The following is a 13,770-nucleotide window of genomic DNA, read 5'->3' as shown; positions in this document are numbered from 1 at the left end:
GGACTTGTTCTGATGGGCGGGGCCATGCTCAGTAAATCTTTAAGCCAATTTTCTGTTGATGGGCAGGACTGTGTTCCCTCCCTGTCATGGTCTCAGGTCAAACAACAGGGAGGGAATATTATAAAATCTATAATGTTTCCTGAAAACACTGCTTGTTAAAGACCAAGAAAGAAAAAAAAAAAAAAAAGACTTTTTCAAATATTTATTAAGGATTCACAATCAACAATCCTTGCCAGCAACTGCTGAATCATTCTGCCCTGTGACAGCTTTGCTCCACTGGAAGTTTTTCCAATTATTCTTTTCGGTTTTACATATTTTATTTTCTGAGTCAATAAAGATCAAGTTCGCAGCAAGCTCATGATAAGACAGGAAGAAAGGCAACAGGATACAATCACTATAACAATGACACATCCATTGAGGATACAACAAAACTGGTTATAACCAATGTGGCCCAAGATGGCTGAAGATTCGAATTCCAAAAGCACTTGAGCCTTATTATACTTTTATTGCAGTGCATTAGCATGCTAAATGACACATTCTCAGACACCATGACAGGTTCCAGGTTGACCATAAAAAGACAAAAAGTGGGCTGTGGCCCAGCTCCTGGAAACTTCTGCCCCTTCTCTCAAACGGTTACAACAGTCCTCCTACTTCTTAGCATATGTAATTACCCAGCCCATAAACTAAATACACCACAGCCTGAAATCTTATTCTTGCCTTCTGAGAGTGTCCACATTCTGTCTATGGAATGTTTATCTCTCTACAAGATCTTTTACTTTACTATGGCTCACTCTAGAATTCTTTTCCACATGAAGCCAAGAATCCTCACTTGGCAGCCATCCCAGGAACTCACCCAAGACCTGGGACATGACTGTTTTCTCACACCCCCTTCTCCTGCAACAATGGGGCAAGATTAAAGATAATATTTAGTTCAAAGCAAACAAAAAACCCTAAACATGCAGCTCTCATAAAACCTTTAACACAACCAAATACAACAGAAAGGAAACTGCATAGTTATCAAGTATTTACTGAAGTAAAGATAAGATGTGAGAAATGAAATATTTCCTGCTGAATCAGTAAACAAGGATGTCACAGTCATCAGCAATTGCAGTGACTCATTGGAAAAGACCCTGATGCTGGAAAGACTGAAGACAAAAGAAGGGAGTGACAAAGGATGAGGTGCTTAGAAAGCATCACCAAGTCAATGGACATGAATCTGACCAAACACTGGGAAATACTGGAGGACAGAGAAACCTGGTGTGCTGCAGTCCATGGGTCACAAAAAGTCAGACATCTCTTAGTAACTGAACAATAATAATGTGGGCTGGTAAGCTCTGGGGGCACTCAGGAAGAAGAAGAAACCTGTGATCTAGCAGCTATCAGACTGCAACCACTCCCTACAATGAGCCCCATGGAAGTTCAGGATGTGAAAAAGCTCAGGACACTGACCCCAGGACAGCAAGATGCATATTATAGGAATGATTTCAGTGAGCCCAGACACGTGCATCTTCCCATACACAGAAAAGCATTAAATTCCTTAACTTGGGATATCTGGTTTTCTTTTTAACAATCTTTTGACGTTCAGACTACTGCCTTTGGCTACAAAACTTCGCTCCCCCTTTTACCTCCTCAGACCAGTTCTCTCAGGGTTACTTGAGATGCTGTCTCCCAGACTTGAAGTCCTAAAAATTCCCACAGAATAAAACGTAACTCTCAACTTATAGGTTTTGAATATTTTTTAAGTTGACAGATGCATAACCGAAAAGTCCATGACACTGATCTCCTCCATGCTGGCTAAACAGGAAAATGAAAACATATAACACTCTGGGAGCACTTCTGAGAAAGAAGACAAATTTAATCCTGATCCTTATTGGTTAAAAATAGGCTGAGACCTTTAACCTTTTGAAACTCTTAAGGATATATCAACAAGAGACAATAAGACATGAAGAATGATGTGTGATTCATAGAGAATGCAGAAAGCTGAGAGGATATATTTAGCTGGAGAAAATATTTCATGCCTGAGAATTTAGCAGACTACAAAGAAGCCTGCCAAATATAAATCTTCTGTAGTTGCACTAACTTTTCCATGGGATTCAAACTGCAACTGGGCAGGACCCTATTGGGCTTTCCTGGGACAGACCTCTCCCCATAGCCTCTGTTTTAGCTCCTCTCAGTAGTACCTAGGTAGTAGTATCTGACACATATTTCCTGAGTTTTTAGATGCTAAAACCACCACCAAAGGAAGAAATTAACTACTTGATGATTATGAACATGTAGCTCCCAAACTTCTGGTGCCTAAAGACTGATTATCATCAATCAATCAGAGAACTCTGCAAGAGCTGATCACATACCATGGGACACTCCCCTCCCTCACCTTGCCTTTTAAAAAGATTTTCTGAGACTCTTTGAAGACTTCAGGGTTTTAGAGCATAAGCCACCCATTCTTCTTGTATTGATGCCTTTACAAAAAATGCTGCACTCTTCCTCCCCACAATACAGTGTCAGCAGATTGGCTTTACTCTTTTCAGGCAAGCAGATACAAATTTGGTTCAGTAACAACTTGTAAGTAAGTTTGCTTTTTATTTTAAACAGCACACAAAGGATTCCACATACCTCATCATGGCCATGTCTGCCACATTTGTGAGGTAGAAATTGTTAGGTAGTCACTGTAGGGCCAGGACCTCAGTTCATTTTTTTAACTTCAACTCCTTCTCCCATATAAACATTTTGCTCCACTGACTTAAAGCTATACTTGTTGTTCCAGATTCCAGGCATTCAGAGGAAAGTCTCCCTGGCATGGAGGGTCACAAAATATCCAGACTCAAGACAGAACAATCAGTAACTGTTGACCAACTTATCAGATAGGAAAACACTAGATGGACCATTAACTCTTAGCCCATACTTCTGGTCCTTATCCGGTCCTTAAATGATGGCGTGGGGTCATGAGAAAGAGTCACAGGATGGTGACCCAATGTCTAAGAAAACTCAAGGACAGAGGAATTTTTTAAAAAGTCATAAAAATAACAAAACTGGAAGACATAGGGACTTTCAAACTAATTGGTCAGAAATTATATACATCAGGGATGTGAGCCAACCAAAAATGAACAGATCAATACTGGTAAAGATATAAACCGCTATAATTGATGCCCTTTTGGGGCACTTCACCCCCTCTCAGTGTCTATGCTGGGAGCTTTATATTTCTCTCTCTCCTTCAAAATAAAACCCTGCCTGTGTGACTATTTGCGTGTTTATAAAGTTCATTCTTCGGCTCCGTGAACAAGAACTCAGATTACTGTTTTATCCTGACAAGTAGAAAAGGAGAAAAAGAAAAGAAGAGACAAACACAACTGCAGAGATACAAGACTGAAACAAATTATTTACAAAAAAATACAGCAATAACAAAAATATCTGTTAACATGTTCCCTGGATTTATAAATACAGAATCCCACCATATCATAAGATAATTAGTCCACTGTTGGGGTGAAGAGGAACTCAGTATATTTTTAGTAAAATAAATACAGCTTTTTGTCACTCTACAAAAGATGATACTCCCAAAAGTATACTTTCCTAAGCTGAAAAGTACCTAGAAGAGAAGCCTTCTGGTATACCATATTTTTCCAAAGCAGAGGAATTTAAATCTCCTACCTATACTACATGGGATTCCCTGGTTGCTCAGATGGTAAAAAATCTGCCTGCAATTCAGGAGACCCAGGTTCAAGTTCTGGGTTGGGAAGATCCCCTAGAGAAGGGAATGGCAACCCACTCCAGTATTCTTGCCTGGAGAATTCCATGGACAAAGGAGCCTGGTAGACAATAGTTCACGAGGTCACAAAAAGTTGGACATGAATGAATGACTAACACACACACACACACACACACACACACACACACCTATATTACACATGACTGCTTAGTTTCCAACCTTTAAGAAAAGTTAAAATCAAAGACCACAAGAAACCAGTTTCCCTTCCTTGCCTCCTACCTGGGAGCTACAGACCAGAAGGGAGTGACAGGATATACTTAAAATGATGAAAGGGGAAAACCTAAAAGCAAGATTACTCTACCCAGCGAGGATCTCATTTAGATTCAACACAGAAATCAAGAGTTTCACAGAAAAGCAAAAGAGAAGAGAATTCAGCACCACCAAACCAGCTTTACAACAAATGCTAAAGGAACTTCTCTCGGCAGAAAACACAAGAGAAGAAAAAGATCCACCAAAACAATTAAAAAAATGGTAAGGGGAACATACATATTGATAAGTAATTTAAATGTAAATGGATTAAATGCTCCAACCAAAAGACACAACTAACTAAATGGATATACAAACAAAACCCTATATATGCTGTCTACAAGTGACCCACTTCAGACCTAGGGGCACATATTGACTGAAAGAAGGGGACGGAAACAGATATTCCATGCAAATGGAAATTAAAAGAAAGCTGGAGTAGCAATACTCATATCAGATAAAATAGACTTTAAAATAAAGAATATTACAAGAGACAAAGAACCATATTACATAATGATCAAGGGATCAATCCAAGAAGATATAACAATTATAAATGTTTCTGCACCCAACATAGGAGCACCTCAATACATAAGGCAGATGCTAACAACCACAAAACGGGAAATCAACAGTAAAATAATAATAGTGGGGGAACTGTTGTTGTTATTCAGTCTAAGTGACTAAGCACTCTTTGTGACCCCATGGACTGCAGCACACCAGGCTTCCTTGTCCTTCACTATCTCCAGAGTCTGCTCAAACTCATGCCCACTGAGTCAGTGATGCCATCCAACCATCTTATCCTCTGTCGCCCTCTTCTCCTGCCCTCAATCTTTCCTAGCATCATGGTCTTTTCCAGTGAGTTGGCTCTTCATATCAGGTGGCCAAAGTATGGAGCTTCAGCTTCAGCATCAGTCCTTCCAATGAATATTCAGGGTTAATTTCCTTTAAAATTAACTGATTTGATCTCCATGCTGTCCAAGGAACTCTCAAGAGCTTTCTCCAGCACCAAAGATTCAAAAGCATCAATCCTTCAGCACTTAGCATTATTTACGGCACAACTCTCATATCCATACATGACTACTGAAAAAAATCACAGCTTTGACTATATGGACCTTTGTCAGCAAAGTGATTTCTCTGCTTTTTAATATGCTGTCTAGGTTTGTCAAAGCTTTTCTTCCAAGGGCAAGCATCTTTTAATTTCATGGCTGCAGTAACTGTCCACAGTGATTTTGGAGTCTAAGAAAATAAAATCTACCACTGCTTCCATTTTTTCCCCATCTATTTACCATGAAGTGATGGACTGATGCCATGATCTTTGTTTTTTGAATGTTGAGTTTTAAGCCAGCTTTTTCACTCTCCTCTTTCACATTCATCAAGAGGCTTTTTAGTTCTTCTTCACTTTCTGTCATAAGAGTGGTATTGTCTGCGTATCTGAGGTTATTTATATTTCTCCCGGCAATCTTGATTCCTGCTTCTGCTTCCTCCAGCCCAGCATTTCTCATAATGTACTCTGCATATAAGTTAAATAAACAGGGTAACAATACACAGCCTTGACGTACTCCTTTTCCTATTTGGAACCAGTCTGTTGTTCCATGTCCAGTTCTAACTGTTGCTTCCTGACCTGTATACAGGTTTCTCAAGAGGCAGGTCAGGTGGTCTGGTATTCCCATCTCTTTCAGAATTTTCCACAGTTTATTGTGATCCACACAGTCAAAGGCTTTGGCATAGTCAATAAAGCAGAAATAGATGTTTTTCTGGAATGCTCTTGCTTTTTCAATGATCCAGCGGATGCTGGCAATTTGATCTCTGGTTCCTCTGCCTTTTCTAAAACAAGCTTGAACATCTGGAAGTTCATGGTTCAGGTATTGCTGAAGCCTGGCTTGGAGAATTTTGAGCATTACTTTACTAGCGTGTGAGATGAGTGCAACTGTGCGGTAGTTTGAGCATTCTTCGGCATTGTCTTTCTTTGGGATTGGAATAAAAACTGACCTTTTCCAGTCCTGTGGCCACTGCTGAGTTTTCCAAATTTGCTGGCATATTGAGTGCAGCACTTTCACAGCATTCTTTTAGAATTTGAAATAACTCAACTGGAATTCCATCACCTCCACTAGCTTTGTTTGTAGTGATGCTTCCTAAGGCCAACCTGACTTCACATTCCAGGATATCCAGCTCTAGGTGAGTGGGAGTGATCACACCTTTGAGATTATCTGGGTCATGAAGATCTTTTTGTATAGTTCTTCTGTGTATTCCTGTCATCTCTTCTTAATAACTTCTGCTTCTGTTAGGTCCATAACATTTCTGTCCTTTATTGAGCCCATCTTTGCCTGAAATGTTCCCTTGGTATCTCTAATTTTCTTGAAGAGATCTCTAGTCTTTCCCATTCTATTGTTTTCCTCTATTTCTTTGCATTGATCACTAAGGAAGGCTTTCTTATCTCTCCTTGCTATTCTTTGGAACTCTGCATTCAAATGGGTATGTCTTTCCTTTTCTCCTTTGCTTTTTGCTTCTCTTCTTTTCACAGCTACTTGTAAGGCCTCCTCAGACAGCCACTTTGCTTTTTTGCATTTCTTTTTCTTGGGGATGGTCTTGCTCCCTGTCTCCTGTACAATGTCACGAACCTCCTCTGTCCATAGTTTATCAGGCACTCTGTCTATCAAATCTAGTCCCTTAAATCTATTTCTCACTTCCACTGTATAGTGATAAGGGATTTGATTTCGGTCATACCTGAATGGTGTAGTGGTTTTCCCCACTTTCTTCAATTTAAGTCTGAATCTGGCTTGTATAACTGAAACTAATACTGTAAGGCAATTATACTTTTTTTTTTTTTCCACTAGAGGAAAAAGTGTGTAACTCCAGAGACACCAAATGGAGATAATGATTACAGTAGATTTTCACTGCAACTAGAGGCAAGTTTTCCCCTTCTTTATAACTTATCGTTAAAAACTATATAATCACCTTTTAGGGTGTTGGAGGAATATTTAGGCCCCATTTTTTATATGTCTGTAGGAATGGAGAGAATTTCTATAAGAGTGAAAGTAATAGGAAGACCTGTTTTACTCCATTTCTTTACTTCCAACTCTCCACAGAGAAGGCACACCTCAGCTCATTGGTTGGCCTAGAGCCAAACCTGCTTCAATGAGCCCTTTCTTCTACTTTTCAAATCTAACTCTAATTCAGAGTTGAAGTATTAATAAATCCAGTTGGCAACAGATCCAAAGCCATTATCTTTCATGTTTTCTCAGCTGCTGACATTCTGTTTTCATTTATCTTTTATTTCATTTCTACACTGGTTACACAGTTAGGAGGAAAAAACAAAGATATTCTTTACTGTTCCCCTAAAGCTACAAGCCAGGATAAGAGGTAAAATGAAAATAAACAAAACAGAGAAGAGCTCTTTTCCCTTCCTGTCCTCATTACTTTTTAAAGCACTTAGTAAGAATCCACACGTGGAGAGGATAAGATGGTTTGGCCTTATCAAACGTATACACTAGCTCTATAGACACAGTATCAACATGATCACACAAGCTTAGCAAAAGTTCAAAAGCCAAAGCAAAATTTAGCGATGCTGCTAAGTCGCTTCAGTCGTGTCTGACCCTGTGTGACCCCATAGACGGCAGCCCACCAGGTCCCCCTGTCCCTGGGATTCTCCAGGCATGAACACTGGAGTGGGTTGCCATTTCCTTCTCCAATGCATGCAAGTGAAAAGTGAAAGTGAAGTCGCTCAGTCATGTCCGACTCTTCATGACCCCAAGGATTGCAGCCTACCAGGCTCCTCCACCCATGGGATTTTCCAGGCAAGAGTACTGGAGTGGGTTGCCAAGCAAATGGAGTAACAGACTGCTTCCAAATAGGAAAAGGAGTACGTCAAGGCTGTATATTGTCACCCTGCCTATTTAACTTATATTCAGAGTACATCATGAGAAACTCTCGGCTGGGTGAAGCACAAGCTGGAATCAAGATTGCTGGGAGAAGTATCAATAACCTCCCATATGCAGATGACACCACCCTTATGGCAGAAAGTGAAGAATTAAAGAGCCTCTTGATGAAACTGAAAGAAGAGAATGAAACGCTGGCTTAAAACTCAACATCCAGAAAACTAAGATCATGGCACCTGGTTCCATTAATTCATGGAAAATAGATGGGGAAACTGTGAAAACAGTGACAGACTTTATTTTCTTGGGCTCCAAAATCAATACAGATAGTGACTGCAGCCATGAAATTACAAGACACTTGCTCCTTAGAAGAAAAGTTATGACCAAACTAGACAGCATATTAAAAAGCAGACATTACTTTCCCAACAAAGGTCTGTCTAGTCAAAGCTATGGTTTTTCCAGTAGTCATGTATGAATGTGAGAGTTGGACTATAAAGAAAGCTGAGCACTGAAGAACTGATGCTTTTGAATTGTGGTGTTGGAGAAGACTCTTGAGAGTCCCTTGGACTGCAAGGAGATCCAACCAGTCCATCCTAAAGGAAATCAGTCCTGAATATTCACTCGAAGGACTGATGTTGAAGCTGAAACTCCAATACTTTGGCCACATGATGCAAAGAACTGACTCATTTGAAAAGACCCTGATGCTGGGAAAGCTTGAGGGCGGGAGAAGGGGATGACAGAGGATGAGGTGGTTGGATGGCATCACTGACTCAATGGACATGAGCTTGAGTAAACTCTGGGAGTTGGTGATGGACAGGAAAGCCTGGCCTTCTGCAGTCTATGGGGTTGCAAAGAGTCGGACACAACTGAGCGACTGATCTGAACTGAACTAAGCATATGCAAAAAATACTAGAAAACAGTATTTACATCCAGGAACAAGATAAGATTTTGAAACAACCTCATACTTAAAAGACTCTTCTAGATTTGAAATTTTGATTTCTATCTAAAACTCTATCTTCAGTTTGCATGAAGTAAAGTGAAAATCGCTCAGTCATGTCCAACTCTTTACGACCCCATGAACTATATAGTCCCTGGAATTCTCCAGGCCAGAATACTGGAGTGGGTAGCCTTTCCCTTCTCCAGGGGATCTTCCCAACCCAGGGATCGAACCCAGGTCTCCCACATTGTGGGCGGATTCTTTACCAGCTGAGCCACAAGGGAAACTCGAGAATACTGGAGTGGATAGTCTATCCCTTCTCTAGCAGATCTTCCTGACCCAGGAATTGAATCGGGGTCTCCTGCATTGCAGGCGGATTCTTTACCAACTGAGCTATGAGGGAAGGCCTCAGAGCTTCAGTTTGCATGGATTGCTTTAAATCATGCTTTTGATAGCTTCTATAGCAGTTTAAGGGCTTCTGTTGTGGCTCAGCTGGTAAAGAATCCACCTGCAATGCAGGAGTCCTGGGTTCAATTCCTGGGTTGGAAAGATCCTCTGGAGAATGCCAAAGCGGCCTACTCCAGTATTCTGGCCTGGAGAATTCCATGGACTGAATATGTATAGTCCCTGGGGTCGCAAAGAGTAGAACATGACTGAGCAACTTTCAAATAGCAGATCAAATAAAGTACAACTATACTATAAAAATATATCAGTGAATAAACATGAACCTCTTCTTTATTTGTAAAGAAAACAACATTACCCATTACTGTTCAAAGTTTTTGATGGGACTGAATCATTAAATATATGTGAACAAGTTTATCAAAATTCCAGACACATTTTAGTTTTATCTATAGACTGCAGTTACTATCTTTAGCCACTAGATGGCAATGTTGCTACAGTAAATCACTGTAAAATGGCCATTTCGGTTTTTCCTAACAAAAGTACCATTACCGGGCTTTCCTGCCATCTAGTGAGCTGATACCTAAAACTCTGGACACCTAAAAGAAGAGACTGTGATAATTTCACATTCTATAAGAAATTAAATACTAATGGTGTCTTTACACTGCATTTTTAACTCTTAATTCATCTGAAATGAGAAATGTGAGAAATCCTATGAAAAGGGCATTGCATAAAGTAAGACATTTGCTGATAGCTAATAAAAGTGTTTGAAAATTTACCTCTGATCCCAAACTGAGAGAAATGATCTCATCCTCAAAAGCAGAATGTGTGTCAATATGAGCAGGAATTCCTGAGATTGAAGATAGGGTAACAGGTCACTTCACTTTTCTTTTTAGTACATTTAAGACATCTCTAAATATAGCCTCAAGGATTATAGTGAAAACATCATTTGATAAACAAGAATCTACTATAATTTTAGGTAAAGGAAACATTTAAGATTAATGTAAATAAAATTAAATTTGTTGTTGCTGCTGTTGTTGAGTCTCTAAGCCATGTCTAATTCTTTGTGACCCCGTGGACTGCAGCATGCCAGGCTTCCGTGTCCTTCAATATGCCCAGAGTTTGCTCAAATTCATATCCACTGAGTTAGTGATGCTATTTAACCATCTCATTCTCTGCTGCTCCCTTCTTCTTTGGCTTCAACACATTCCCAGCATCAGGGTGTTTACCAAAGAGTCAGCTATTCCCATCTGGTAGCCAAAGTACTGGAGCTTCACTCTCAGCATCAGTCCTTCCAAAGAATATTCAGTATGGATTTCATTTAGGATTACTGCTTTGATCTCCATGGAGTCCAAGGGACTCTCAAGAGCCTTCTGCAGCACACAATCGAAAGCATCAAATCCTTGGTGCACAGCCTTCTTTATGATCAAACTCTCACATCCATACATGACTACAGGAAAACCAACACTTTGACCATATAGACATTTGTTGGCAAAGTGATGTCTCTGCTTTTAGTACACTGTTTAGGTTTGTCGTAGCTTTCCTTCCAAGGAACAAGTATCTTTTAATTTCATGGCTGCAGTCACCGTCCATGGTGATTTTGGAGCCCAAGAAAATAGTCTGTCACTGTTTCTACTTTTCCCCTTTTATTTTCAATGACATGATGGGAACAGATGCCATGATCTTAGCTTTTTGAACATTGAGTTTTAAGCCAGCTTTTTCAGTCTTCTATTTCACCCTCATCAAGAAGCTCGTTAGTTCCTCTTCAATTTCTGCCATTATCATGGTATCATCTACATATCTGAGGTTCTTGATATTTCTCCCGGTAATCTTACTTCCAGCTTGTGCTTCATCCAGCCTAGCATTTTGTATAATGTACTCTGCATATAAGTTAAATAAGCAGGGTGGCAATACACAGCCTTTCCTAATTTTGAACCACGCCATTGTTCCATGTCTGTTCTAACTCTTGTGTCTTGACTTGCATATCGGTTTCTCAGGAGACCATTAAGGTGGTCAGAGATAAATTAAACTATCTCTTTAATAATTTTCCAGTTTCTTGTGATTCACAAAGGCAAAGGCTTTAGTGTAGTCAATGCAGAAGTAGATGATATTCTGCAACTCCCTTGCTTTATGATCCAACGGATGTTGGCAATTTGATCTCTGGTTCCTCTGTTTTTTCTAAACCCAGCTTATACATCTGGAATTTCTTGGTTTACACACTGCTGAAGCCTAGCCTAAAGGATTTTGAGCACAAGCTTGCTCAAAGTGTGAAATGTGTGCAACTGTACAGAAGTTGGCTTTAGCATTGTCCTTCTTTGGGACTGGAATGAAAACTGATATTTTCCAATACTGTGGCCAGTGCTGAGTTTACCAAATTTGCTGACATACTATGTGCAGAACTTTAACAGCATCATCGTTTAGGATCTGAAACAGCTTAGCTGGAATTCCATCACCTTTACTAGATTTGTTCATAGTAATGCTTCCCAAGGCCACTTGACTTCACATTCCAGGATGTCTGGCTCTAGGTAGTTATCAAGGTCATTAAGACTTTTTTTTTTTCTGTGTATTCTTGCCACCTGTTCTTAATCTCTTTTGCTTCTGTTAGGTCCTCAGTTTTTGTCCTTTGTCGTGCCCATCCTTGCATGAAATGTTCCCTTGATATCCCCAATTTTCCTGAAGAGATCTCTAGTCTTTCCTATTGATTGTTTTCCTCTATTTCTTTGCATTGTCCACTTACGAAGGCTTTCTTATCTCTCCTTGATATTCTCTGGAACTCTGCATTCAGATGGCTATTGCCTTTCACTTCTCTTCTCATCTCAGCTATTTGTAAAGCCTCTTTAGACAATCACTTTGCCTTCTTGCACTTCTTTACTTTTGGGATGGCCTCCTGTACAATGTTATGAACCTCTGTCCATAGTTATTCAGGCACTCTATCAGATCTAACTCCTTGAATTTATTCATCACCTCCACTGTATAATCATAAGGAATTTGATTTAGGTTATACCTGAATGGCCCAGTGGTTTTCCCTACTTTCGTCTATTTAAACCTGAATTTTGCAATAAGGAGCTCATGATCTGAACCACAGTCAGCTTCTGGTCTTGTTTCTGCTGACTGTATAGAGCTTCTCCATCTTCAGCTACAAACAATATAATCAATCTGATTTTGGTATTGAGCATCTAGTGATGTCCACATGTATATTCATCTTTTGTGTTGCTGGAAGAGGGTGTTTGCTATGACCAGTGCATTCTCTTGGCAAAACTCTGTTAGCCTTTGCCCTGCTTCATTTTGTACTTCTAGGCCAAACTTGCCTGTTAATCCAGGTATCATGTGACTTCCTACTTTTGCATTCCAATCCTCTATAATGAAAAGGACACCTTTTTTTTTGGTATTAGTTCTAGAAGGTCTTATAGGTTTTCATAGAACCAGTCAACTTCAGATTCTTCGGTATTAGTGGTTGGGGCATAGATTTGGATTGCTGATACTGAATGGTTTGCCTTGGAAAAGAACCAAGATCAGTTTTGCACCCAAGTACTGCATTTCAGACCCTTCTGTTGATGATGATGGTTACTCCACTTCTTCTAAGGGATTCTTGTCCACAGTAGTAGATATAATGGTCATCTGAATTAAATTCACCCACTCTCACCCATTTAAATTCACTAATTCCTAAGATGTCGATGTTCACTCTTGCCATCTCCTGCATGACCACATCCAGTTTACCTTGATTCAAGGACCTAACATTCCAGGTTCCTATGCAATACTGTTCTTTACAGCACTGGACTTTACTTTCACCACCAGACATATCTACAACTGTCATTTCTGCTTTGGCCCAGCTTCTTCATTCTTTCTGGAGCTATTAGCAATTACCTCCACTCTTCCCCAGTAGTATAATGGACACTTTCTGACCCATGGGGCTCCTCTTCCAGATCACAGCCTTCATGGATCACAGCCTTGTTGTGGCGAAGGTGACTGTGTAATACAATGAAGCTATGAGCCATTCTGTGCAGGGTCACTCAAGATGTCAGGTCATAGTGGAGAGTTCTGACAAAATGTGGTCCACTGGAGGAGGGAACGGCAAACCACTCCAGCATTTTTGCCACGAGAATCCCATGAACAGTATGAAAATTAAACTAGGTCTAAACTAAAAATATAACTTTACATTAAAGCACCGTTGTGACTTGACTGTAAAATCAAGACTTGAGAGTCACTGCTTAACCAGGGCATTTCCCAAATCTCATCCCAAGATAACTAACAAAGTCATTCTGACCTATGAATACTGGATTCCCAAGTACTTGTAGAACAAAAACAACAGCCAGGCATGAAAACTAATCTTATGAATATTTAAGATGTGGCTTCTTTCACGAGTCTCTCAATCAACACTGCTGTGGTTTTTCAGTCACTAAGTCATGTCCATCTCTTTATTACTCCATGGACTGCAAAATGACAGGTTTTCCTGTCCATCACCATCTCCCAGAGTTTGCTCAAACTCACGTCCACTGAGTAGGTGATGCCACCCAACTGTCTCATCCTCTGTTGTCCTGTTCTCCTCCTGCCTTCAATCT

At 40.0% G+C, this 13,770-nt stretch overlaps 1 protein-coding gene across 2 annotated transcripts in view; it reads right to left on the bottom strand.

Moving 5' to 3' along the window:
* ALKBH8 (alkB homolog 8, tRNA methyltransferase) overlaps positions 1-13,770 on the bottom strand; it is a 131,357-nt gene that overhangs the window by 78,840 nt on the left and 38,747 nt on the right. For both annotated transcript variants that reach the window (XM_027563854.1, XM_027563855.1), the window contains one exon: positions 9,991-10,061. In XM_027563854.1, coding sequence (XP_027419655.1) covers positions 9,991-10,061 — 71 coding nt within the window. The remainder of the gene's footprint in view (positions 1-9,990; positions 10,062-13,770) is intronic.

This window comes from Bos indicus x Bos taurus, chromosome 15 (assembly GCF_003369695.1).
Source record: "Bos indicus x Bos taurus breed Angus x Brahman F1 hybrid chromosome 15, Bos_hybrid_MaternalHap_v2.0, whole genome shotgun sequence".
NCBI lineage: Eukaryota > Metazoa > Chordata > Mammalia > Artiodactyla > Bovidae > Bos > Bos indicus x Bos taurus.
The sequence above is the reverse complement of the archived record's forward strand: the minus strand, read 5'-3'. Positions and strand labels throughout refer to the sequence as shown.